Source organism: Crocodylus siamensis, chromosome 10 (assembly GCF_052110815.1).
Source record: "Crocodylus siamensis isolate JL-2025a chromosome 10, ASM5211081v1, whole genome shotgun sequence".
Taxonomy (NCBI): Eukaryota; Metazoa; Chordata; order Crocodylia; family Crocodylidae; genus Crocodylus; species Crocodylus siamensis.
This window is the reverse complement of record NC_143404.1, coordinates 70,090,031-70,117,949: the sequence shown is the minus strand read 5'-3', so window position 1 is coordinate 70,117,949 and position 27,919 is coordinate 70,090,031. Positions and strand designations below refer to the sequence as shown.

The 27,919-nt window shown below is 47.0% G+C and overlaps 1 protein-coding gene across 5 annotated transcripts in view; it reads left to right on the top strand.

Annotated features, from left to right (window-relative positions):
- Positions 1-27,919, top strand: part of MYT1 (myelin transcription factor 1) — a 95,739-nt gene that overhangs the window by 57,002 nt on the left and 10,818 nt on the right. For 2 of the 5 annotated variants that reach the window (XM_090065013.1, XM_090065017.1), the window contains exons 9-19: positions 17-107; positions 2,970-3,083; positions 4,629-4,843; positions 7,452-7,657; positions 9,511-9,780; positions 11,626-11,780; positions 13,534-13,632; positions 15,581-15,643; positions 15,846-15,914; positions 21,787-21,849; positions 22,397-22,480. In XM_090065013.1, coding sequence (XP_089921139.1) covers positions 17-107; positions 2,970-3,083; positions 4,629-4,843; positions 7,452-7,657; positions 9,511-9,780; positions 11,626-11,780; positions 13,534-13,632; positions 15,581-15,643; positions 15,846-15,914; positions 21,787-21,849; positions 22,397-22,480 — 1,429 coding nt within the window. The remainder of the gene's footprint in view (positions 1-16; positions 108-2,969; positions 3,084-4,628; positions 4,844-7,451; positions 7,658-9,510; positions 9,781-11,625; positions 11,781-13,533; positions 13,633-15,580; positions 15,644-15,845; positions 15,915-21,786; positions 21,850-22,396; positions 22,481-27,919) is intronic. The other 3 variants (XM_090065015.1, XM_090065014.1, XM_090065018.1) reach the window with 3 other exon arrangements.

The following is a 27,919-nucleotide window of genomic DNA, read 5'->3' as shown; positions in this document are numbered from 1 at the left end:
CCTTCTCGCTACAAAGTCTTGGCTATGCACGAGAATGTGTTAAAATGCCCAACACCAGGCTGCACAGGACAGGGTCACGTGAACAGCAATCGCAACACACACAGAAGGTACTTACTTCCCGTTCTAATCGGTAACAGCAGGGGCTAAAATGTCATCAGGGCAAACAGCAAAAAATGGCACTGGTTTTATTCTTGCATAATGCACGTTGCACGGAGATCCGGTATAATGAAAACAGGTTAACTACGGATGGCTATAACCACAAAAAAAAAAATCTGGAAATGGGCGAGCCCCTCAGATATCAAAGGGAGACGGGCATGAAGGCAGAGCAGTGCTTCTAGGTTTGGAACGACAACTTCATGTCAACTGTTTGAGTCGGTCTAATACAAGATTTTGGGTTTACCCGAACCTTGTCTGCTCATGCTCAAGGCACCGGTATTGAGTTGACTGCATTGAGCTGAGGGGGTTCGTGGAGGTGTTGTTTGGGGCCAGATGAAGATACGAGGCTGAGATAGGAGGCCAAGCAAGGGTTACGTTGTGTTTCGATGGCCCGGGACTCTTGTGAACAGACGTCGTGAGATGTCTTGTGAGATCAGCTCTGCTCACTTCAATCCCGGGCCTCGGGGAATGAGGATTTTCCGTCCCATAGAGCCAGCCAGAAGAGGGATCTCAGCAAACCTAATGAAGGGAGGGGTGCTGGTGCGTGTTTGGAGATCTGAAATGGTTTTTGACCTCCTTGTTCTTCTATTGAGAAGTTTAACTATGCAAGTCAGCCCTGCAAAGGAAGGGACAGGCGGGTGAGGGAAGGCCACCGTCAGGCCACTTAAAACCAGGCAGGAGGATCTCCAAGAAGCCAGAAATGCATGTGCTGTTTCCTCCCAGAATATAGGCTGTGTGATGGAGTGCTGTGGTTCTCCAGATCAACCTTAAGACCATGCTGGTCAAATCATTTGACTGTAATGGACATACAGAGAGTGACAGACTCGTAAATGATAATTCATTTGCGGGCGCTAGGTGAGTTTTCTTAAGTACTTATTCAGGCGTTGCGTGGAAGTCATGAAATAAATTGAGCTGATGAATGCCTCCTGATAGGTGGGAGCAAATGAGAGAGATCTGCTTGCTTTAATTAAGGAGACCAATTTGGCCTGAAGTCTAGCAGCAGCCAGTGGCCACCAGGAGGGTGTGCTGATCTACGGTTCCCGACAGCTGCACAGAAAAGAAACCCAGTGTCTTTAAAACGCAGCAACAGGTGGGAGAGAAGTTCCTGTTCAGGTTCCCCACAAGTCACAGAGAGGGAATACGAGGAAATGCCAGTTGTGTGCTGTTTGCACTGATTGCAGCAGTGCAGCCTAGGGGCTAGGTGATTTGGAGCCGAGTTAATGGACTAGCTTTGGATCCAGTGGCTTGAATGCAAAGGCTGACTTGCTGGCAATGCACCTGAGGGTCCTAGAATGACCTCTGCTCCGGAGGGACCGGTGCTGGGAATGGCAGGGGTGACGTAGGCTGGGCCTGAGGGTCTCGGGCCCGGTGCGGTGTTAGGGGACAACGGCGGAGTGCCGGACTGTGTGACGCCTGCTCAAGCCAGCGCGATCAGCATCTCTCCTAAACGAATGCTCACATGGCAGAAGGCAGCGGGGAGTTTTGACTGCTGAGGACCACATGCATGTGGAGGATACAGTGCCCCTTTCAGAGGGGACAAACCCTTGCCAGAGAGTCCCACAGATTAGGAAGGGGCAGGGAGACCGCAATCGATAGGTCAGGATGCCACCTCTCCCCAGCCCCGGTATCCCTCAAAATAGTGACAGAGAGCATCTTTATGGAGGCCGTGTGCCTCTACACTGGTGCCTTGGCCCACTGACTCGACCCCCCCTTGGTCACAACAGCTTCGACAGGAGCTGGCCCCCAAAGCTATGCTTGTGTGACTCTCTCTGGAGTACATTGCACCCATTGACCCTGCAGCTGTAAAGGAAGGGGTCATCAAGTGTCAGCCAACTGGCCGTCTACCCCAGTCCCAACCCTCTCCCATGGTGGCCCCACCTGCACATCTACCAAGAAGGGATCTTGCAGAAGTGCCTAGGAGCTTCCACAAACAAGAGGAGCCTAGGATCATTTAGCAGTGAAGAGCCTTTAGCATCTCGGCCTGCCCAAACCAGGACCCCTGCTTCGTCCATTTAAGAATTTGGATAGCTCAGGTGGGCAGTGGGCCCTGTAAAACCTTGCAAGGGCAGACTGGAGAGTAAGCAGACCCTCTTCTGCATCCTTTGTAGCAGCCCCTATGGTCTCTGCATGGTGAGGAGCACAGGGACTACTTGTCCTGCTCCTCTTCCTACCACCCCTTGGCCAACAGGACTCCAGAAAGGATCCTGCCTCCATCACCCGCTTTGCAACAGCTGTGCCATCCATCTCATGTGCCCAGAGCAGCCCAAAGGGAGACTGCTTCCCTTTTCCATGCCTATCCGCCCCAGGCCCTGTTGAGGGCTGTGACTTAAAAGGCCCATATTTTGAAGCTGTGGTCCCAGTCCAGCCCCACCTCATCCAAGGGAATCATGATGTGACTGCACATCTCCAAAGTGCGATTCTTCCATAGAAATTGCCCATAGATAAGTTTGGTTTAAAGAAGAAAAGCTAGAAACAAGACTGGGTAAGGAACAAACATGTCATACGTTCATTAGGCTCTTTCCCAAAGCACCAAAGAGCAGTCCTTCCCTTGCTAGCCTTTTGCTGAACTTGGCCCAGTGGATCGAGCTGCTTTCTCCATACCCAAGTTCTCTGAATGGTGACGAACCATCATCTCGGAGCGCTATCGCTTTTGGTGCCTCAAGGCTTTGCCACTTGTCAAAAGTCAAAAAAATAACTAGACGTGATTTTTTTTGTGGGCTCAGTGCAAAGCCTGGTCTGTGAAGTGGATGGAGACATTCTTGCTAGTCCCTCATGCTTAGTTTCCCTTTCTTTCTCTTCTAATTATTATACAGTTTATCCGGTTGCCCTATTGCCGCTGCTGAAAAATTAGCCAAATCTCACGAAAAGCAACAAACACAGTCTGGAGACCCCTCTAAAAGCAGCTCCAATTCTGACCGGATACTCAGGTAAGCTGCATTGGAAATAAAATCATGTGCAATAGTGCTTCTTCCGAGCTCCTTTTCCCCTAATCTATTGCCATAAAGAAAACAGTCACAACCCGTCCATGTCTGCCTGTATCTTGATACTGCTGATGCCTGTTATGACTAGCATAGGTCTCTCTAAGGTGGGGAGATATTGAATTGATGATTCCAGGGAGGGCATCCAGGACAATGAATTGCTTCTGTAGCATCAATTAATGCTGAGGCTACAGGCCAAAGGGTTTTAACAGTGCAGCAAAAGGCACTTGTGCTGATTATACTACAATGCAAACTGCCTAAGAATGAAGGCTATTATATTAGCATTATAAGTAGGAGGGTGGGATTTTTAAAACCCCTTAAAGATCACGCCATTGCAGTTTTATCCCAGTGCACCTCCTTTTCTTTCCGGGATTTTTAGGAGTAGACTCGTTAGACTCTAATGATTTTCAAATGATTTTTCTTTCTCTCTTCCCTTTGCTTCTGTCAGACCTGCCTGGGATAAGGGCTGTCCAATACTAAGGATGTCCCTGATAAATCCTTGCCGACACAGTTTAGGTGATTCATGAGGCTACAGATGGCTTGTAATATGGTTAGTTATTTTACAAGGAGAGCATGAGGGCAAGACAGCGGTACAAGCCCTTCAAACCTTGATGTACAACAGGCTGGCAAAGCCTCAAGGTTTGCAAAACTGCTGAGTGCCCAAGTCACTGGGGTTGTGAGAGCTCAGCACCTTTGGGGGGGAAAAAAAGGCCATTTAGTTTTGTTAGTTATTACATTTCTGGGCCGGCTTGCTAGGTGCTAGGCACTTTGCAAACACACAAGAAGGACAATCCATGCTCCAAGGAGTTCACGCTCCTAGAAATATCTAGTGCAAGGAGGTCAAGAGAAGGAGAATAATAATGAGCAATTTATATACAATAGGTATGCAAGATAAATTGATCCACTACAGACAGCAGAGCAGATGTAGGGCTTTCGGGGCAGGACTCTGCCCTCCTTTTAATCCCGGCAAGCAAACATTTCATGCTTCCTATAGAGTTAAACCACAGAGGTGACTTGAGGGGAACTTGGGTCCTATGGGTTTTGGCAGGTTTTTTTTCCTGCTCTCCCAAAAGAAAGGAGAAACCAAGGGTGTTTTTTCTCTCTCTCTCTCTCTGCTGGAAGAGCACAAGCAAAGACAGGTTTCCCAGAGTGAGATGCTGCCTTCTTATTTATGCAATTAATATCACAGTGCCCCACGCATGGATCGCACCTGGAAAGAGACTCCAGGCCCCATTTTGCAAGCACGGAGTCCAATTCTGATCTTGCACATCTGAAGGGAGAGAGATCACAATGTTCCCAAGAAGTGTATATCTCTATGAGAATCCCTGATTGGCATTATCAAGGAAGGCTTCTGCTGTGTTTCTGGGGTAATATTTGCAAACTACTCTCTAGGGAGGGGGGAAAAATGGCTTTGTGCTTTCATTAGGAATCACTTAATGAGATAAGAAAAGCAAAGGAAAGCCGTGCTGATCTGTGCGTGTCTGTTGTCCCCAGGCCTATGTGCTTTGTGAAGCAGCTGGAGATTCCTCAGTATGGGAGCTACCGGCCCAACATGGTCCCAGCCACCCCTCGAGCCAACCTGGCCAAGGAGCTGGAGAAGTACTCCAAGGTCACCTTCGATTATGCAAGTTTTGATGCTCAGGTTTTTGGCAAACGCATGCTTGCCCCAAAGATACAGACTAGCGAAACCTCACCTAAAGCCTTTAAATGTAAGTTGGGCCCAGTGAGGGCGTTGGTTCTGAGTGCTTTCCGTGCTCTCCTCCGTACCGCTTGCCAAGGGATATGGACGGAGGCCTTTGGGAGTGTTGGTTTGGGTGGGGAGAATGGAAAGAGCATGGTCATAGGTGGCTATGCATAAAGGGCAACCTCTTTGGTTTCCCCTTTAGGATGGATGGCATCCAGGCCTGGGTGCATGCTCTTGAGAAATGTCTCTAACTAGAAGTTACTCCATGGGCTCCACTTCGTTTGTAGGTCACCTCTAGGACTCTATTGTGCAACTAAATGGCTTACGTTTTCACTCTTCTTTATTGTACGTATTACCTGTTCTATCTACTTGGCTTATCTATTCTCTTCTATGCACCATGTATATTATCCATCGATCATATGCCTTCTATGCACAGTCTAATACCTTATCTACCTGCCCCTCTTATCTGTTGAGCATCTCCTATGATGGAGCAGAGTGGCTGCAAAAAAAGAGGCCCCTGACTTAGACATAGGAGCAAAATGAAATGATAAAATAAGCCCTCAGCAGATGGACTTTTAGGTGTGGGAGTTGCAGTGTGCATGGCGGACTAAACGAAGACAGCCTGTATTATACCTGTGCTGTTACCAGCCAGAGGAGAATAATAGAGCTTGGCTGTGTAATGTCCCTACTCCATTAGCCTGCACGCATGCAAGATGAATCTATCTTTTAAAGCACCAAAAAAAAAAGGCAGAAAAAGAAAAAGATTTAGGAAACCAGTTTGCAGAAGTCAGCAGCCTCAAGAGGCCTTTCTCTTTGTAGCTAATCCCACTTTCAGAGTCCTGGTTAATCCTGACACAGCTGCTCTCTAAAAAGTACTCATGCTTGAAAGCATCCCGGTTGTTGCAGTACAATGGACGCTCCCTTTTATTACAGTACTAAATCTGTAAAGGATCAGACAATGAAATTGGATGGAGGCCAGAGAGCACAACTGCCACTGTCATCCTGGGTTAGGGTTGATGGAAAAGTAATTTGTTTCCCAGCACAAGTGATTCTCCTGCTGAATAGATTGTGTTATTTGCAATATTAGCAAAGAATTTTCAGGGTAATTGTACTGACAAAAATAATTCCAGCAAACCCACTAGGATAATCCTTCCTATTTCTTCTCATCACTTATTTGACTAATTTGCTGATTGCGAGTCCATTAGTGCTAGAAATACTTATGAAATGGAAAAGCATCGCTGAGTCTACAGTGTGAAATTAAAATTGGCATCTCCCCGTTTGAGATATTGTCATGTTGTGCTTGCAAATACACGGACCCCACTGATGGACATGGATTAAACTGGACCCCCCCCCTTTTATAAAATGCACAAGAATAACTATTTGGGCAAGCCTCCAATGAGTTAATCAAAGCAACGAGATTAATATGATTGCCAATCATAGTAGGGAAATCTGTTCCTTTCACTGAGAACTTACTTTAAAGAGATCTTCATCCGGAGGGATTTATGCTCGCTTGGATGTGTTCATATAACCACCATTAATGTCAATAGGCATTATGCGTGCCCACAATGAGGAGGAAAGCAGTCCTGGAGAAGATTAGCAGTTGAGAATGTCTTCTATTTAGAGCTCATCCCGGTAATGCCAAAATCACTTTACGATAGTATCTTCCTCCAAGGTTGTCAAGTGGTTTTACAACATGGGGGTCCAACGGATGTGACTGGAGTAAAACAAGCCCTCAGGTCAATGGGGCTTCTTGCTAAGTAAGGGCAGGACCCAAATTAACTAAGAACTTCAAGGCCTGGCCCATCAATTCAGCTCTGTGCTGAATCTGTACAACCATGAGCTCCCTTTGAGTCGCATGATGTGAATACAGCGCAGTCCTCTGGGGTGGATCTGACTGCAGGCTTTGGGCCCCTATTTTGCACCGGGAGACGCTGAACCTCCTTGCATTTCACTACCTTCATTATGCATGGACAGGATCAGACCCGTGTCCGGTGCAATGTATAGTGAAGTACGGTGTGAAGTGGTCACGTACAGTCTGTCACCCATTCCAGGTGATTTAATATAGCCGTTACTCCTATATGTTTAACCGCTGCGCCACTTGTCAGGACTGCCATATGTCACTGGTGCCCTCATCAGAAACTCATATTTTATGGCTGTTTTGGCTGTTAAAATTTAATTTGAAAAAATTGCAGGTTTTCCTCTATGACACATGAAATCATGACATTAATCTGCTCTGAAAATAACTCGTAAGGAGTATGTATTAAAAAAAAACCCAACAAAAAACCTTGGAAGAGTCATTGTGTTTTCCCCCTTTGACATCCTCAGCATAGCGCCAGAACATAAAGGAGGGGTAGTGTAGCGTCCTGGGAACTTTGCAGCACTGCCAGTTAATAATTATATAGACCTTTAAGTTAGCAGATGGGCACTAAAGTTTTTGGCTGGAGCCTGCACTGTTTTTATCTCTTTTGTTTCCTTGGGCACTGAATTAGCTTCCAAGTTTCTAACGAGACTAGCCATCGTCCTTGCAATGTGCAAAGGTAAAGAGGTCCATGGCTTCTGACGCCTCTATGATTCTTGCTTGTGGAAGTTTTACATATCGGTTGTTTTGTTCCCCCCCTTTTTTTTTTGTGCAGCCAAATCTTTTCCAAAGGCCTCTTCCCCCAGCCACAGCCCTTCTAGTAGTTACGTGAAGAGCACTTCATCTTCCTCGACAGGCTTCGACTACTCCCATGACGCTGAGGCCGCGCATATGGCCGCCACTGCCATCCTAAATCTCTCCACTCGCTGCTGGGAAATGCCAGAAAACCTCAGTACCAAGCAGCAGGATGCCCCCAGCAAGGTGAGCTGAGCGCCTCGACGTGCGAAGGGGTGGAGGAATCGACTGCCAGGAAGCAACAGGAAAGCCCGTACCAATAGGAGAGATGCTCAGAGAAGCCCTTCAGGTGGCTGGGCAGCAGCTTTGCAGAAAAGGACCTGGGGGGACAGGGGACAAGAAGCTGGACAGGAGCCAGTGGTGTGTCCTTGGTGCCAAGAAGGTTAATGGCATCCTGGGCTGCATTGGTAGGAGCATTGCCAGCAGATCGAGGGAAGTGATTCCTCCCCTCTAGTTGACACCTCTGGAGTCCTGTGTCCAGTTTTGGGCCCCCCACTACAGAGAGGAGGTGGACACAGTGGACAGAGTCCAGTGGAGAGCAACAAAAATAGTTTGGGGGCTGGGGGACAGGACTTGTGAGGAGAGGCGGAGGGAACTGGGCTTATTTAATCTGGAGAAGGCTGAGGGGGGATTGAATAGCAGCCTTCAGCTCCCTGCAGGGGGGTTGCAAAGAGGATGGAGCTGGACTGTCCTCCATGGTGGCAGGTGACAGAAGGAGCAATGGGCTCAAGTCGCAGCAAGAGAAGTTTAGGTTAGATATTAGGAAAAACTTTCTTACTACAGGAGGTAGTAAAGCACTAGAACAGGTTACTCAGGGAGCTGGGGGAGTCTCCATCCTTGGAGGTTTTTAAGACCGGGGCAGACAAAGCTTTGGCTGGGATGATGTAGTTGGGGCTGGTTGGAGCAGGGGGCTGCACTAGATGTGACCCCTGAGGTCCCTTCCCGCCCTCATTTTCTACGATTCTCTGATTCAAGCTACAAAACAGGGTTAGTTCTCACCTAGTCACATGTGGACATTTCTGCCCTCCTGGCAGTGTCAGTAGCTTGATAGTTTCATCCTGAATCGGGAAGAAATATCAGAACTGTTCATCGAGCAAGACGTTTTGAACACTCCCAAGTCAGAAATACCAGAGTCTGGTGCATTGTGGGCAATATAGTGCAACCCAGGGCTACAGCCAATTTAGACAAGACTTCTGTACTGCAACTCCCATGGGGCACTGCCACTGCTCAGGTGGATAGAGAGTGTCAGAGTAACCCTAAACAGTTCGTGTAGGTTTTCCCAGAATGGGGATGGGAGGGGGTGGGGGACAGTGGCAGGAAGTCATCCGCAAAAATAATGTTCCCTCCCATGGAAAAATGCCCGTTTTAAAAAATCATTTTCTATCCAAAGTAGTTTGATAGAAAATTCCCACCCAAGCCTACCCACAGCCTAAATGGCATTGATATCGTTGGACCTTGGCATCGCATGGGGCCTGAAACTACAAGGCACAGAGTCTCTTCTTAATGGGAATGGGTGTTTGTATGCATGACATTAAGAGTGCTTTGCACTAACCAGAAATCACTCAGCATCTGGCAGGATGAGATCCGTACTGAAAATCAGGGAAAAAGTGCATGCTTAGCTTGGCTACAGCTCTGATGTATGTGATGTGCATTTTGACCTTTTTTTCCCCCTGAAGAAAAGTGTCCTTGCTTTTTAACCTGGAATAGAAGCCAGTCTCTAGGATTGCCCCACGGAGTTTGCAGAGTATGGCAGGGAGACACGTGACTGCAAGCGACTCCTCTGAGACCAGTGTCGCTTCCAAGCAGGCACTTATGTTGCTTTCGGTGCAGGGGAGTATTCACAGGGGGCATTGCTGAATGCATTTGCAAAAGCTTATCCCCTTCTGCTCCATACCTTCCCACTGATTGTGCGAAGAGTATGACATGCTCATGCCACATGCTCCGTATGGCTTAGGGACCTTCCCACCCTCAGCAGGAAAAGATTTGCTTAGGGAGCTGAGTGCTGTGGCTAACTGGGGATGTTGCCTCCAATATTTCAGTCTATGGACATTGAGGTGGATGAGAACGGGACTCTGGACTTGAGCATGAACAAGCACCGCAAGCGGGAGAGCACCTTTCCCAGCAGCAGCAGCTGCAGCAGCAGTCCCAGCGTGAAGTCCCCAGATGTGTCCCAACGCCAAAACAGCACCAGTGCCACAAGCAGCACCATGACCTCCCCGCAGTCCAGTCAGACCTCCCGTCAGGATGAGTGGGATGGCCCCATCGACTACACGAAACCAAATCGCCAGCGAGAGGAGGAGCCGGAAGAGGTGAGTGGCACCACGCACTTGACCCTTTTAGGATGTGTCTGCACTGCCACTGTGGTCCCTGCCCACCTACCCTCTTCTGCTCTACATGCATCATGGTGGAAGTGAGGTGGACATCCCAGGAGCAGCACCTGGGGTCCCTACCTCAATGCTTCATTCCTACGTTTGGGGCTGTGGGGGACCCTTTGGAGGTAGTCTAGACTTAGCCTCACTCACCAAGGTAGTGGGAACGCTTTATAACACCCCGCTGTAACATTTTTTAACTTGTGGAGAAACCCATGGGCCAGAGGTTGAGCCTCCCTGTACTGTAATAACTCCCATACCAAGGACAGGTTACTCTGGACCTCCTTGAGCTGGTGAACATCCTCTCAAAGGAGGATCCAGTCCTTCGATTGTTCCGTGTTTACCAGTTGCTTTCAACTTCTTTGCAGATCATTTGCATTAATGGCAGCCCTGCCATGTACCCAGGATGGTTTGTAATGAATTATTAATACCCAGCATTAGCATCTATCCCTGGGGAGGTGGGGGATGGATCCTGTTCTTTCTTCCTTGGCTACCAAGATGAAAGCAGGGCAGTTCTGCAGGGCTGGGAAGGGAAGGGGGATGCAGCTCGACCAAGGTGACCTCCCCATACATGGCCCAGAAATGTTTTTTTGTGTGAGGTCTTTCCATGGCAGGGCAGAGATGAAATGAGGGGGGTGGTTAAGATAGGACTGGAAGATCCTCCACTGTGTGGCTCTTCACCTTCCTACAAGGAAGAATTTTATAGGACCCAGATTGGAAGCCATTGTTTTTCCCTATTTCTTCTTCACATCGGTCCAGTGCCCTGCCCAGAAGGATTTGTCCAGCTGGGAAAACAGAAGCAGATACACATATACATATATCGAGATATATATAGATATATAGAGAGAAATGTATGTATATACGTATGTATACTACAGTGTTGCATGTTATGCAATGTAGTATGTTAAATTATACATACATACATATCTATCTATCTAGATCTAGATCTAGATAGATATGTATGTATGTATAATTTATCTAGAGCTAGATAGATAGATATGTATCTAGATCTAGATAGATATAGATATCTATCTAGGTATATCTAGATATATCTATATAGATATATTTAGATATATCTAGATATATGTATGTGTATATATAATTTAACTGAAAATTAGGATATCTATATAGATATATTTAGCTTTATCTAGATATATGTATAGGTATATATAATTTAACTGAAAATTAGGATATCTATATAGATATATTTAGATATATCTAGATATATGTATAGGTATATATAATTTAACTGAAAATTAGGGACTTTTTTAAATCAGAGAAAACCAGGATCCCTGCTGATGAGCAGTCAGTGGGTCCAGGGCCTGAGCCAGGTATCAGGTTGCTGGACCACCTGAGCAGGAGGGTGGTTCAGTGGTTAGATCACCAGTCTGGGCCATAGGGGATTCAGGTTCACCTCCCTACTCCATAGAGTGATGTTGGCCAAGGGATTGTATCTCTGTGTGCCCCCTGTTTCTAAAATGAGGGGGACAATGCAATTCTTCACCCCATGGGTGAGGGGAGGATAAACACATTCAAGACTGGGAGTCCGTGTGCTAGAAGTGATATCTTGTAGTCTAATAAAAGATATTGCCTCTAGCACACTGACTGCTTGTATTTTTAGACCGACACGGCTACAACCTTTACCCCTTCAAAACTGGGGGGCACTCACATACCAGAGTGATGGGACCCGTAGTAGTTTTTAGACAGGATAAGCTGTGCTGGTCCTGTAGCATGGCCTGTGGCCTGAGGATCCATTAAAATGTTTCCCCTGATGATTTCTTACAGTCAGAGCCTGCACCCAACTCTTTCGCCTCCTCCGAAGCAGATGAGCAAGAGGTCTCGGAGGAAAACTTTGAGGAACGGAAATACCCCGGGGAAGTCACCTTGTCCAACTTCAAGCTTAAATTCCTCTCCAAGGACATCAAGAAGGATCTGCTAACGTAAGTCCCCTCTCCCTGACTGGGAAGCCAAAGCAAAACGTCTGTTGTGTTTGGGATACCCGGGAGGGGTGGGCAGGGGGAAGTCCTTTGGAAACATGGAGGGTTGAGCATTGTTTCTTACTTCAGTGATCTTATTTATTCCAAACACTTAAGAGCTTAAAGAAAAGCCTCATCCACTGCCCACTTCAGCTGGCTATGATGACATCCCATAGGGTTTTCCTGAAGCAGTGCAATGGTTAAAAGAACACACTCGCGGGTTCAGTTCCAGGAATCATGAAAGCAGCCATAAAAATATAATGCTTGAGGGTGTTTCCCTTTAAAATGAATGCTGGTGCAAAGGAAAAGAGATTGCCTGTTTTCCTGCCTCCCCCTGCCTGACGCACTCTTATCCCTTGAAGCCAGTGGTGGTCAAGGGAGTTCGATACCTCCTAGGGGTTGCTCACAAGCAAGGCACACCAAACCCATAGTTGGGAAGCCGGTAAGAAGGCAATCTGGCAGTCGTCCTCAGATAATGGGCCGGTTTTGCTTTGCTTTTCAGGCAGTTCATTGACTACAGCCCCCTTGAAAGAAGCACAGGAGACCCTGAAATGTCTAGTACCGGCACAATGCAACTGCCCTGCATTGCAATCCCAGCTTGCGAGGGACACAAACCCGATTCCAGACCTAAGCAAAATTTGTACCCAATTCTGGATCAGCGCTTTGTAACTGGATCCCCTTTCAATGATAAGATGAGGTAGAAGCCAGGATCTGTGGTGATCCTTGGATCAAAGAGCAAATTCCTATCCTGACCCAAACTTTGCACACTGGACCTAGATTTGATCAATAGAGCGCTAAAGTTCAATATTTAAATGCAAGCTGTAGAGGCCCCCTCCCAAGGCCAGTTTGACTTCTCAGTGGGTCTGCTATTCCTCGTCGTATCTCCAACCATAATTCTGCCCTTTCCACCGGATGGGTAGCAGGACTTTGATCTGCTGACATGTTGCGACCTAGCTTGTTGTTTGGCTAGGCAAATTGGAAAGCTTGAAGGGGAATGTAGGATGCTGGAAGGGATAGAGAGCTGCTCAGGAGCCCCACCGAGCCAGAGGAAGAGTAAAATAATCTTCCCTAGCTGGGCAAGAGACAAACCGGTCCCTTTTGTGCAAAGCTTTGAAGGCTTTTTTCAGAATTGGTGTGAGCAGCAGTGATGACTTGAGGTCTGCCTGACCTTTGGCAATCCCAAGCTGGAAAGAGAGGTGTTCTGGGAAGCACTTGACTTGCTTCCCACACCAGGCCTTCATGTCCCTTTTGACCCATCCACTTTGATCTTCAATGAGCCGCAGGCAATTCAGGGTCAAACGTGCTCATCGGAGCTATCTGAGTCCTTGGGGCCCTTGTACCACCTCCAGGTACCGATGGCCAGTATCTGGGGAGCTGCCCCACCGTTCTGCTTTGTGCGTAGCCAGTTCTGGTGTCACACGACAGCGCGTTTCATTGTGTGCGAAGTCACCGCTAAGTCCCAATAAACAGCGATTGCTGGACTGATCTGACCCCAGCTGGGCCGGGGGCTGGACCCGATGATCTCCCGAGGTCCCTTCCAGCCCGAATGCCTATGAAATCTATGAAATATTGTCCTTTGAAGATCTGCAAGCTAATGATCGTTTCAGGGATTATTTTCTTTTGTTACTGTGAGAGGGGCTTGAGGTTGATATTTTTCTTTCCTGACTGTATCTTGGTGTGAGTAATCTTTGCATGTGCCCCTTGTCCCACAATGCAGAGGGAGTGGAGGCAACAACAGCAGAGGGTATAAAACAAGTTGTTTTGTGGGGCATCAGAAACAGGATTTCCAGGACCACCCGCATGGACAAACTATGAGGTAGCTTTCCTGCCCTAGTATCAAGAAACTCTCCAGTTCCTGTGCACTGTGTATTGATGTGGGTTATGTGTTTTCATACCGGGGGGGAGGAGGACTGACACCCCCTTCTGCCCCCTCCTCCCCCAGCTTTCATTCTTGCTATTTCTACTTTCCACCACCCCTCCCGAGATATCATGCTTTGCAACCCTCTCTCTGGACCCTTCCTGCTGCTTCCTGCATTCCCCAATGTTGGACCCCCCACGGTGACGCAAGACGTGGGGCTGGGTGCGTTGTCCCTGCGGCGGGGTGGGGTGGGGATGCCCGAGCCGTTCCACTTGGGCGTGAGGGATTGGATTAGGCCACAAATTTGGAGCGATGACGAATAGCACGTCATAAGGCCAGCGTCTAAATTGAGAGCCGTCCTGTGCCTGGAAAAGTCACGTTGTGGGTGGGTGGGGAGAGGTGCCACGCTACAGGAGTGCTGAGGCTGGCACCGTGCCCGCGGCATGGCTGAGGGTTATGCCCTGGGAAGCAGATCTTGCATCTCTCTCTTTGGAGGCACAGGGGCAGTTTTTCCATTAGTTCAGGAAGGAAGCAAACTCCACACCCAAGTCCCTTGCAAGGCTCTTTCTATTGTTTGCAGTGGGGGTCACGAAGTAAAACAATGCCCCTGAAGGAACCGGGCTGACCTTTAGAGGCCCCCATGCTTCAACCGACCAGGGGGAAAGAAGTCGCATTCCTCCCCCGTGGCACCCTGGAAGCCAGCTGCTTCTTCGCCCAGCCGTGTGCTAGGGAGGGATCTCTTACCCCTTCCAAAGTCACTGTTTTTTTGTATCCTGCTGCTTGGCCTCATTGCACTAATCATGCGGACAGGGGACGGGGCCATCTCACTTCCCCCTTGGCAAATCTGGATCTGGCCTTGGCAGTGTGGCTCTTGCGCTGTTTGCCCTTCTATGGGACAATGGGACGGGGGGCAACAACTTCTTGCAACTCCTGCCCCACCTTGCAAACCCCTGCCGTGGGGTTCAGTCCAGAGTAGTAACCGTTCCTATGTAAAGTCCTGAATCCAGATGTTGAATTCCAGCACTGCTGTGCTATAGCATGGTAGCCTGGGTTGTGCCCCTGGAATACCATGAAGATATCGCCCTTTTCCGTTGCCTATAAATTCCCTTGGAAACAGGGGGAGGGAGACAGATATAACACCATGCTAGGATAAGCCATCAGCCCACCGTCTCTCTGACACCAAGTGTTCAAAAATCCTGAGTCCAGCCCCCCAAATCATGAGATTAGGTTAAAACTCATGACATGGAACGACGAAGCTATTTGCTCTTTGGTGCTGGAGCATTTCAGGCTCAGGTTTCAAACTCTTCTCTGCTGCCCAAAGTTAGACACTTCCCTTTCTCATGAGAGCTGAGGTTCTTGGGCCACAACTTGATTCCAGCAGCTGGGATTAATTACCGAAAGATAGATGGGGAAAAAATATCAGGAGAGTTGACAGCCCTGGGTCCATAAAGTTGGCTTCCCACTGATGCCACCATTCTGGATGTTCTTCTTCTTCTTCTTCTTCTTCTTCTTCTTCTTCTTCTTCTTTCTTTCTTTTTTTGGATAAACAAAGACAATCTTTTATACTCTTCTGTCTCATTTTTGCCAAAAATGTCCTTGAGAGCCACAAAAGTCCTCCCTTTCCCAAACACAGGAAGAAAAGGTTTATTTGTGCATATCCCTTCTGGCTGCTAACACAATAAGCAAATACCAAGACCGAGGCCCAGTTGTGTGGCCGAAATCCAGAAGGCGCCAGGGGTTGACTTCCCTGCAGAGGCCTGGCCCCCTCGCCAGCCGCAGATTTAGTTTTTTGAAGGGAGGAAGATTTCCAGTGTCCTGACAGGTGCATGAATCTTTTGGATGAATTCATTTCTTTCTGGCTTTTACATCTCTTGTCATCTTTTTTGTTGTTGTTCTTGTTGTTCAGTTGCCCTACCCCAGGCTGTGATGGCAGCGGACACATCACGGGAAACTATGCCTCTCACCGCAGGTTTGTTGACCTAAAATGCCAGTGTCTGACTCTTAAGACTCTCTCTTTTTTTTTTTAATGGTGTGGATGGTTTGGTTCTATTTCCTCCCTACCTTCCTTCCCCCATCCCCAATCCCCTCCTCTATCTCTCTCAATTTCTCTCTTTTTTCTTCTTTTTTTTTTTTTTTTGGCTTATCCAGATATTCCATCTCTTCTCTTTCAGCCTTTCTGGTTGTCCTCTTGCTGACAAGAGCCTCAGAAACCTCATGGCTGCCCACTCTGCTGATCTCAAGTATGTTTGCGCTAACCTTCAGTCTCCATTTTTTTTCCCCTCGTGCTATGCTCATGCCTCTTCTCTCCCCCTGTCCCCTCCTTTGGAAAAAAAGCCGGTCAAAATCTGCCTGTGTGGGTCACCAGGAAGGGAGACAAACCTATTCCCGGAGTGTGGGGAGGAAGGAGGAAGGTTAATAGAAGTGCACCGATTCTAGGAAAGTCTCATTCTGGAAGGTGACATCTTAGGTAGATCACCAGATATTGGGGTTGGGTTTTTTTTTAACCCCGGGCAGATTTTTACTGGTTATAGTTCTCTTTGCACTTGGTGTCTCTTCCTGACCTCCCATAGCCCGTGTTGTAACATTATCATCTTTGTCATGAAACATTGATATAGCGCCATCAATTAATACTGACCCAGATAAAGCACATTCCTTAATGATGCGCTGTGTGGAGACTCAGCTAATCAAGTACTTGTTACCCACAACTATCAAAAGAGAGCTGGCTCTTTGGAAGAAACCTGGCAACCTAATTGCATGCTACATTTCAGGTGATGCTCCGTATCTAGTGGGGGATATGTCCATTCATTTCACCAGGTTTTTGATTTAGACGAGTGAGGGAAGCTATGTCTGACCATTCATCGGGTCATGTTTCAGCAGCCGAGGTCCATTCAAGTCCATTGACTGACCCATAATATTTCATTTGAATTAAGATTGGCTTTGCCTACCTATACGCATCCCAAGTTTGAAGCTGGCGTTCAAGTATGCTTCCCCGCTGGATACGTTTTCTCTGCATCTTGTCGTTAACCTTGATGGCACCACTGCAAATTTTGTGTCAGCGAAGGGACTGGCTTGTAACCTTTAATAAGGCTCTTAATGTCATAGAAGAGCTTCTCAGTTCATTGTCCTAATTTCCCTCCCCTCAGGAAAATTTAGGCTAGACTTGAGAAATATTTTCCTTTAAAGTAGCAGGAGTTTTTTTCTTCCCCCTCCAAAAAAACCCCCAACACCCCCATTGGGCTAGGGGTAGGGTAGGGACTTCTGAATCATGATTTAATATTTGTTTCATGGAAACAACCCAATACATGTGCTTTCTTATGGGGTGATTTTTCACATCGGATTCAGCCTTAGCAACAGCTTTCTGCAAACTAAGCAAGAGACGTTGCTGGCTATGACTGATAAAAATAAGTTCATTTCCATTTAAGTAATGGACTCATGACAGCTTAAGCCCCACCTGACATGAGAGCCCCATTGCACGGGCTCAGAAGAGCTAACAGAAGAGGCAGGCGTGGTAGGGGGAGCAAAAAAGTGGCGGTCACTTGTACTAAGGTGGCAAAGCCGGGCCCTGGAAGAAGAGAAGCCAGGCTTCCTGACGCCCAGTCCAGGGACGCATCTCAGCCCACCTCCCAAAAGAGTGAGACCTGGTTTTCGGAGGAAGGGTGAAGTTTTCAACTCACTATGAGGTACATAACATGCATGAAGGAAGGAGTGTCTACCCACTCTGTAGAGAGGGAGTATGTCTAAGTCGAAACCCCAGTTAGATACATCACTTGCACGTGCATCAAGGCCCTGAGAGTCCCTGGGCTCCTGATAGCAGAGAAGGTGCAGCGGGGTGGGATTCAGCATGGGTTCAACCCACCTGTGTGGGGCTGTGTGCGCCTATGCTGTGGCCAAGGTTTTCCTGCCATGACTCCTCTGCTCTCAAGACCCGAGCTGGCCTGGCACGGTCGTGTGTTCCTGTGCTGCACTCTCCCGTGACGCCTCCTCCATCTGCAGATCAGGCATTGCACAAGTCAGGAGAAGTGGGGGTGAAGGCTTGTTCTTGTAATTCCCTGGAAGCCCCTTATTCCGTCTTGGGCAGGGCCCCTGGCTCTTCCTCCCCGCCCTCATGCAGGATGGTCTGCCTTTCTCATCAGCTTTGTGCCTCACCTGCCTAAACACCTCTGAACAGGCTAGTTGACAAAATACTGAGTCTTAGCAGAAACCCTTTAGCAGAGAAGCAAGGTGTCCTTCCTATTCCAACCAGAGCTGTTTATGGCAGAACTGCCTTGGACTGAAATGTGTTCCCCTACCAAGCTATTTTTCTGTCGTGACATAGGGATGAGCAAGAAGCAGTTTGGATAAAATAAGATCTGAAACATTGAACTGAATCAGATTCAAACTTTGCAAAAAGTTTTGTTCCTTTTTTTGTGTGTGCATGTTTCTTTTCTTTCTTTTTTTTTTTTGCCTTTTATTCCATGTGTTCCTCTTGTCTTGACATTTGCCTCTGACATTGGCCCTCTAGTTTGAGCTGGTGCTATAAATGGAAATGGCCATATAAAGCGTCGGGTGCAATACCTGCATCACAGAGAAGGATTAAAGTTAATGCACCGCTCTGTAGATGCAAAGCGGTATACAAGATCAGGACTAAGTATAATTAGATGTGCCTTCTAGGCAGTTTTTGAACAAGAATTCTTCACAACATCTTTTATTTAATGCCACATCCCCTTGGACTTTGCACACCAGCCCAAGGTCTGGCTACTAGATCATACCTCCACAGCTAACAAATGTGTGAGTACAGGAGTTTTTAAAACTGCATTTAATTGCAAACACTTTTATTCCTTGGGCTTCCAAAATTATAGGGGTCACGATGCTAACAATGTGCAATGAATTATAATATAGAAGAGAAGCATCTTGGCCAGAACAAAACCTCCTAATGTTAATTCTTTTACTTTGGTGATGTGCCTGGTTGCGCATATATCTGAGAAACAGGTTTCAGAGGTAATGCTGATATTTTAGTGGCACTTTTTTGCCCAACTCCAGATAAAGCTGTGTCAGCACTTCCATTACAAATTCTATTTCAGGGGTTAATATCTCAGATATATATATAAAAAAAAAATTGCTGCAGGCTGGAACATCCACTACAAGGTCCCTGTCAGGATGATTTGTCTACAGATAATTAAAAATAAAAATCAAATCTTTCCCTCCGCCACTTTCAAAGGTACTGAAAGACAGGAAGGAATTAGAAGCTAGTGTTTTCTTCTTTTTTTTTTCTTTTTCATTGCAATGCCAGAACTACAAAGAGAGAGATGTGCTTTTGAATTAAAAAAAATGTATATGATCTAAGCATTAGATGGGGGGCTGGTCGTGTGAAAGCTGTCAAAGGGATTTGGACACCTGACAAGGTCCTGGTAACTCCTCTTTCCCTCCCCCAGGGTTGGAGAAGTTGTTTGTAGCCGTGTTGGTCTAAGGACACAGGCGGACAAGGTTCTTGGGGTAAATGTGATCTCTTTTATTAGACCAACTCAATAGTTGGAAAAAACGTTCTTTGCAAGCTTTCAGGCTAGCTTAGTTGTGCCCCAAAGCTTGCAACGAACATTTTTTCCAACTTCTGAATTGGTCTAATAAAAGAGATCACATTTACCCCAAGAACCTTGTCCGCCTCTTCCAGTGGGACATTTATGAGGCTGCTGGGTTTGGAGCCCACCCCACTTACAATAAGTGCGATAATTATATGCACTTGTCTAGGCAGGGGGTCGGACTCGATGATCTATTGAAGTCCCTTCTGACCCTAACATCTATGAATCTATGAATCATGCAAAAATGTAATAATATGGTGCAATAATTGTGCACTAAATTGGCTTTGGTCTAAATAGGCTGCAGCCCTGTCCTTTACTCAGACACATTTCCTGGGAACACGCTCTACCTTTGCTAGCCCTGCAGGGAAAAGGAGCTCTTGGCCCAGCATCCAGCTCTGCAAGACCAGGTCTGACCCCTTGTACCAGAGGGCAGCCCTTTCTAGACCTGGTTGTTAAGGATGGCTCTTTGTGTGCACAAGCAGAGCTGCTCTGAATTTAACCGGCACACGAGCTTCTTCTAATGTAAGGGGAGTATGGAGCAGTGCTAATGAGGATTACGGCTCCTTGAGGCAGATCTAGATGTGTCATAGTGCTCACCTGCCCTGGGGAGCCAGAAACGGCAGAGACTTCCAGCTCAGGGACAGCTGAAGTCTTGGGGTAATAGAACGGCTGTTTGCAAAGGGGCATGCCCTCTTTCTCCGCCTCTCGTATTCACCCTCCCCTTGAAATGAATGACAAACCTTCTGCCATTCATTTTGCATAGTCACAGCAAAACCCTCACGCAGACACGCAGCACTTGACTCCCAACCTGTGTTAGCTAATTTGCAGGCTGGCTTGGAGGTACAGCACTTGCCCTATGAAAGCACCTCGCCTCGCATCTCTCATGTGTGTCCCCATGACAACTTTTATTTCTGCAGCATTGCTTACAACATCCGCAGCAGATCTTTATGCTCCTCATACTTCATATTCCAGCACCTTTCTCTGCATCTATGGCCTTAATTACTCGGTGCTCAACTGGCTCCGTTATTTTCTCTCTTGCTTGGTAATGGAATATTTTAAACCAATGCCAGCTTTGGTGACATTTTAAATGATCACAGACATGTGGGGAATATTATTTCATCTGCGCTTTAATGTCATCCGCATACAAGAATGCAGGATGATGCACGTTCAGGAGATGAACTGACCTGAAATATATGCCAAATATTTGTCGTTATAATGAGCAGGAGAACACAAAGGCATTGCGGGTTTTGCACGTTAAAAGAAAATGGTGCCAGCATGAAAAGATTTGGTGGCCCTCGTCCTGGCTCCTAGAGGGAAGGGACCCACACAATCATCTCTACAAAATGTCCCTGCAACTAGGAATAAGGACAGTCGTCTTTGCTCTGACACAGACTTCCTTTGTTACTGGTGGCAAATCACTTGACTCCTTTGTGCCTCAATTCCTCATCTGTACAATGGGGGAAAGCTATTTCTCTCCCTTGTAGCAGCATTGGGAGGCTAAGGCAGGGGACTCGAGTGAGGTGCTCAGATGCGACGGTCCAGGGGAATCTGCACAGGGAAACCTTTGCAAGACCTGTTTTCTGTCCAGAGGGCTGCGGTCTCCAGAGCTGTCTGTCCTTGGCTGAGAGCACCTCATCCATCTGCTCCGAGCTCTCGCCCGGCTGGTCATACCCCCACCCAGGAGGAGGGTGTCCCTGGCGGGTGCTTTTCCGTGACCGGACGGCCTTGTCATTCCTCGTTAGGGCTCCTCTGGGCAGCACCCGCTGACTCCCTGGATTCCTTCCTGGGTGTTGTCTGCACCCCATCCTCATGCATGTCACTCCTCTTGAATCTTTCATTCCCCGTCTCTTTCATTAATCATCCATTGGTACCTCGGTGCATCCCCGAGCTCCATGACCCCTTCCTGAATGCAAGGCGCAAGTCTTTTGCCCTTAGGCCTACCCTCCTAGGGTTCAGCTAGGAGTGCTCTCTCCATCCTCCCTCTGACGTTAGCCGGGACGGCTGTCCCTGGGGAAGGAGCTCGCTAGCACAGTTCTCCATGGCTGCAAGGTCCCTTGCTGGTCCTTCATCCAGGCAGGGTTTCTATGGCTGATCCCTGACATTTTTTCCCCCAAGGGTGGGAGGAGGGTGCCCAAGAGGTCCACGGTCTCCTTCCAGGTCCCTCATTTTGATCCTGCAACATCTACCTGACCCTCTTTGTCCTCCTCCCTGCCTGCCCCCCTGCACCGCACGCATCCACGTATGTGTTCAGCTGACATCTGTGTTTTGTGGCCATGCCCTTACCTGCGGAAAGGGGTTTTTCTTTGCTTTTGCCAGCGAGCTAGAGCCTTTCACTGTACTGGCGTTTAAATAGACGTCATTTTTCAAACCACTGCTGCTTGGGTTTGTGGTGTGAATAACTTGGACTGGGTATTATACTGAACTATTTTCTCGGGGGTGGGGGTAGGTTGGGGGGGGAGTGAAAGGAAACGCTATTCAGTTTGTTGCTCTCCAACTTGGATGCTTCAATCTGCCAGCCTCAAGCCCCTGCTTAGCATTGTTTCTCGTTCCTCCCCAGGTGCCCAACTCCTGGTTGTGATGGCTCTGGTCACATAACAGGAAATTATGCATCGCATCGGAGGTAAGGTCTTGCCTGAAATGCTTCCCCCTCCCGCCCCCCATGCCCACATCTCCCCCTGCCCCCCCCCTCCAATGGGCAGAATGATAAAGTTCTGAATAAAACATTATTGTTACCGACAACCGAAAAGCCTATTTTCATCTCTTTAATCTGACTCGTTTTTTGATGTCTCCAGCATCTGATTAGAAGCTCTCTGCACTAGAATAAAAAGACAAAGGGTCAGAATTGGGCTGCTGCAATGTTCCTGTTAATAATCCTACCTATTTATGACTTCTATTATCACTTTAGAACATTAACAGAGGAGATCTGAGCCTCCTTTTCAACAATTCCATTAAACATCGCGGTCTGTTAGCAGATCCCTTCTTATCTAGACACCATTAATTACTATCCATCTCCCTCAACATGCCCCCCACCCCCCCCGCTTCTTCTCATGATGTGAGGCTGCAAAATGAGGGAGATCAAAACACTCTGGTAAATTCAAGACAGAGATATATCGACGATGCTGTACTTCTGCAAGTGAGACAGGCCTTTTTTCTCTTTTCCAACCTAGCCTGTCAGGCTGCCCTCGTGCCAAGAAAAGTGGAATCAAGATAACCCCCACGAAAGACGACAAAGAAGACCCGGAGCTCATGAAGTAAGTTTGTGAGTCCGTCTTTGCAGGGTGCGGGTTGCTTTCCACGCGGCCCCTGCCAGTCGGAGTCGATCTGCCCTGGCTACACTTCGCAAGATCAGGCCTTTGTTGGTATTGAAATACCGCGGCGAAGGCTTGACGTGCCATTTTAATTTTGCCTTTTTCATGCCTGTTCGTCCCCCAAATCCGTAAGCGTGCTAACATTTTGTAGGGGAAATGGGCCATTTGCAGTACTTTTGGTATTCTCCAAATCTGAAGGTTACATCCTCAGCAAATCAGCTGGCTCTCTGAGCATCCTGCCGCATGCCCTCTTGATCCTTCAGGGAATTAAAACTGCTGTTGAAGATGTTTCTCTGGACTCGTGCTCGGTGTCCTTCATGCATGGCTCTCAGCAACCCATGTGTGTGGCTGAGTATCTTCAACTCCCAAGATTTGTACTGGGGGCTAATGGGGCAGGGGCCCATGACTGCACTGAATGGGAACTGTCGGTAGTTTGACTCTTTCTTGTGGGTACCATATCTGCAGACCTGGCATTCGGAGCCCTCCCGTCTTTTCACTCAAACCAGGAGGTACAAAGGTGGAGAAACATGATTGCAAGGAAGTTTGCAACACATTGCAAACCTCACCACAGATTATTTTCTCAAGTCTTGGGTTACTAACGCTCACAGCTATTAGCAGGATGCCCCTGGAAGGCAGAAAAGGGGGTGGTTTTTTTGGTTTTTTTTGCTGTTGCTCATTCATTTGCTTTCCTTGTAGTTGGTTTAGGGTTTGTTAAAGCTTCAACTGGATGCATTTGATTAGGGAAGACTATCAGATGTCATTGCTTTTCAAAGGACATTTCTAGTCACAGGACTGCAAGGAAGAGTCTTGGTTATCAGTGATGCTGTTGCAGGCAGCAGTGTCATCTCGTGTTCACATCTCTATTATGCTGTGTTTCAAAACTAGTTGGATATTTTGCCTCCACTACTGGCTGTTCCAGAAACAGGGTCCTTTGGTTCAAAACCTTCTTGCAGCGAAAGGGCTGGAAAAACCCAACCCCCCCAGGTGCACCGTTGGGTGAACCTCAAAACCAAAGACAAACAAAAAGCACCCGATTTCTTTCTTTCCATCTTGCTTCTTTGCTTTCTAATTTATCTGATTTTATTCGAGCTTCTTAGCTCTTAGGCCACATTCATGATTCATGAATAGCTGAGGCTGCTAATTCTGTACATTAACTAAAACAATTTGTCTAATTCTAAACAGTTTCCCGAAATGGGTCTATTGTTTGTTGGGCTGAGTGTCAGCGTTTCTCCTCTTGTGGTGCAAAGTTTGACCCTGAGGGGAGGACTGACAGATTGCAAGTGATTTTTTTCCCCTCCTAAATAGGGGATATTTACCTTTCATTTGGGTAGATAAATTAGCCATTTGTACCCCCTGCTTAGCAGCACATGCAAAAATATGGGGCCATAAAGTACCTCGAGTACTCTGCAGTGTTACAGCATGAGAAGGGGAGAAGGCACATTGGTACTTGCCAGTGGGTGTCTACTCTAAACAGAGATGCAATAACTGATAGAAAGGACATTTAAAAAAAAAAAATCCAACCAGATGATATTTGAGCCATCTGCTCCATTTTTAGTCTTCAGTCTACAGGAAGGGAAGTCTGTGTGTTAAATGAGCTGTGCGGTAATTAGCAGGAGTTAGCGGAGTTTATTAAAATTTAAGCAACCTCCTCTAGAATCTACAGGAAAAAAAATCCTTTTGGACTAAAATGTTCTAAATTGCTAGGGGAAAAAGAAGGAAGACATAATGTTGTGCCATTAACCGGTGGCACAGGGAGAGACGTGAAAAGTGCTGCCAAAGTGCTGGCTTCCTCAGTATTGTTCCTGTTAGCAAAACTGGCAGTCAGGAAAACTGGGTGTCCCACTGGGTCTAAATGTTGACTTTCTCTTAGTTAGAGCCAGGACTGCTAAGATAAGGAGGAAGCTGCATGAGTAAAGACATGGGACCTTTAAATGAAGGAGGGCTGTGGAAAGTTTGCACAGGATGCAAAGCAGAATGTGTCTATAGGCAGCTCTAGCCAGTGCATCCAAAGCGGATATAAATACCTGTATAGACTACAGCAGACATCATTTTAAAAAAAAAGAGTAATAAGAGTTTGCAGGGAAGGGGTTGAAGGTGGAGACGAACCTTCTATAACTGAGCCAAAAAAAAAGGTAAACTTTCACGGGAAACAAAAAGTCCCCAAAATGTCAATTCTGGACTCTCAAAACCAATACCACCTTGTTCTAGGCCAACACTTTTGCCTTCACTAAGATAAAAATGCCATTTCAACAAAGTAAAATGCTTCTTTTCAAGTTTGCATATGACGATTCTTGTTTCTCCCAATATTGATATTATTACAATACAAATGGCATTATAATACCTAGACTCCTTACCAAAATGAATATTTTAAGATGCATCAAAGTTAAAATGAAGTGATTGATAACGGCTCCAAAACATGCTGCAATGGTAGTCGTTCTGGCCCTGTAGATGCTATGAAGCTGCAATGATTTGTTTCAACTCTTTCCCCCTTTGAAAACCTGTCCATCCTTGCAAAAGGATTTGGTCTGGACCAATCTTTGATTTTTTTCGATAGAAAAGTGTGTTGTGCAGAATTGCGGGCCCTTTCAAGTTGGCTCTTGGCTGTATGTGGGATGCTCTCAGGGCAGGGGTGTGAGGCAGAGTAAAGATTTAGTGCCAGGCCCTGCAAAGCAGCTCGGGGATCCTTCCTGCTCCCCCTTGGCTCAGGTGCTGATTTTTTTACTGTTTTATGTCCTGCCTGCTGAGAAATAACACCATAGGACTTCATGCTTCTCCTGCAAACTCATCTTTTGAGTAAGACAGCTCCTCTTCCCAGCAAGGTGGCCAACATGGATAGCCTTCCAGCAATGGGGCCAGGTGCTGCCTCCGAACTCAGCCCCCCAGACCCCTTGCTCTTCCAGGCAGGTTGCTATTGCACTTAGTTCAGAGCAATACCAAAGTACTACCCCAGGCTTGCCATGCTGCAGGAGGTGAAGGGAGATGAGGCTTTCCCCAGGCGCTGTCCATCATCTGGTTGGGAAGGGGAGCACCCGACCTCCAGGCAGGTCCAAGGCAGCGGTGCCAGGTGTAAAGCAAGGTGCGATTCAGCCCTACCCCGCTGCACGGCCAGCAATATCAGGCCCTCAATTATTAACAAGTGGGAACGGCAATTAAGGCTGGAGAAAGCCCAGCTGAGCGGACTCGAGGGCAAGGCAGCAATGAGATGAAATGATCCCTTTGTTGCTGAGTTCCCCTAGTCCTTGGGAAGTTAGCATTTTGTCTTCCATAACAAGGTACGCTCTGGTGAAGGTCCCAGCAGGTTTGCATTAAAGAGGCTTAACTGTAATTCCATTACTCCATCTGCGTACCAAAAGCCACTTGGAACCGGTCCGAGTTTTTCACGTTGCCACCGAGGAGAAAGTAATTTAGTCCCTGTTGTTTTGTTGCTCATCCTTCAAGTAATTTAGTACAGATGTGATGGAGCAGATCACCTCAACCTTCAGCCTAACCCCGGCGTCTAAAGAAAACAGCAGAGAATCGCTGCCTAATTGATCAGCCATTATAACCCTTCAGCGAAAGGGGGGGAGGGAAGTCCAAGCCAGCTGTTTTGCACAATAAGTCTCTGGTTTATTTTTTACAATAAAAGTGTAATGAAAGTTAAATTAACAGTGTAAAATATGTAACGGCTGGGACATAAAGGCTGCATACTAAATGATGGGGTTGGTTTCATTCTCTCGCTTTCTTTTTTATCCTCTTTTTACTCCTGAGGATTTAGTAATTTGCTTGTGATCATATAAAAGCAATGATGTTATGAATTTAGTGAGGATCCTGCTGGCAGGGATATTATAAGTGAATTGTGCTGCATTTGCAGCTGATTAAAATAAGAGATCAGCATTTTTCAAATGATCTTGGGGGAGGCGGGGGGAAAAAACCTGGGCGTGTGGCTGCCCCCCTCCGCTGCCAACTTCTTTCTACACAAAACAGAAATAATAAGGGTAATCATGTCGTTGGTGAGGTGCAAATTGTGATGTTCAGGAACAGCGTAGAGGGTGTTTGGATGGGAACGCTTGAATTCCCTCATTTCTTTCACGTCAATATATAGAGGTGGAAGGGTTAGCTCTGCCATTTCTTACCTTTTTTTTTTTTAATTTTTTTTTACAGGGCATCCTCCCTCAAGTAATAAACTTTTAACTGTATTTATAATTGACTAGCATCTTTAAACAAATGCAAACCACAGCAGAAACCTTAATAGATACACCAGGTTTTGTTGAATGATGGAATTTATTTAGCATGCCATTAGCCAGGGAGCTTGAGGGTGGGGAGGGAAAGCTTTTCCTGTTTTATGGTGGCACTCATCCACACGTCAATTAGTGCAGTTGTGTCAGCAATTCCACTCCAAAAACCCTACCTCCCGAGCTCGATTGCTGGCCTCAAACGTGGGCTGAGAGATGGCCGATGGAATCACACTGCAGAAACACCCATCTTTATTACCTTTGGCCGTATGTTCATGTGTGTGCGTGTGTAAGTGCATGCATAAATGCACGCATGGAATATATCTTTACTGCTGAACATAAAGACATAGGACAATCCGGCCCTGATCCTGCAGTCAGACCCCATGCAAGAAGTTGGGGTAGGTGACTGATTCCAAGGAAAAGCCTTTTTTTCCCCCTTCCTGCTATACAGAGCAAATAAGAGTGATGTTTCATGTTTGCCAAGCTGTAAATCCCAAGCACAGAGTAGTGTTTCCCCCCGAATTCGTGCTCTGGATTTTGTGACAACCACCACCAGGCCTGGTTTGCTGTCACTGGGTAAAACAATTGCCCGGGTCTTCCCCCAGAAGTGAGCTACTCCAGTGTGATGCCTTCTCTATCTTTCAAGTTATGAATGCAGGCATGGTTTAGGGCAAGGTCGTGACCTTGTTCTTGGTTGTTTTTAGAAGTGGAGCAAGAGTATTTATGTGCCCTTTGCTGTGCATTTCCATATCTCTTCATGGTTTAGCTTTTGATTTGTCTCCCCCCACCCCGGTTTTAATTTTGAATTTCCCAGCTGTTCCTTTTTTCTTAAATTTCTAATGTTCTCTCAAGGGATCTGCCCATTTACAAGCTCCATAGAGGCACAACACATATCACTCATTTCTTCCTCCCCGTCCAACAACTCTCCTCCTAGCCAGACTCATCTACAAATGTGGCTTCCACTCTCCAACATTACACACTTTTGTCCCCGGTACTATAATACCGGGGGATGGGATGGGAATGCACTCAGGTGGGATTTAGTTGGACGTGGCAACAGAGGCCCAGAAATGAAAGTCAGGGCTAAGCTGCTAACCTAAAAAGGTCTTGGCACATAATATTAGCTTCTCAGTATCTGTTAATCAAACTCTTCATCCTGAATTTCTGCCTGTCA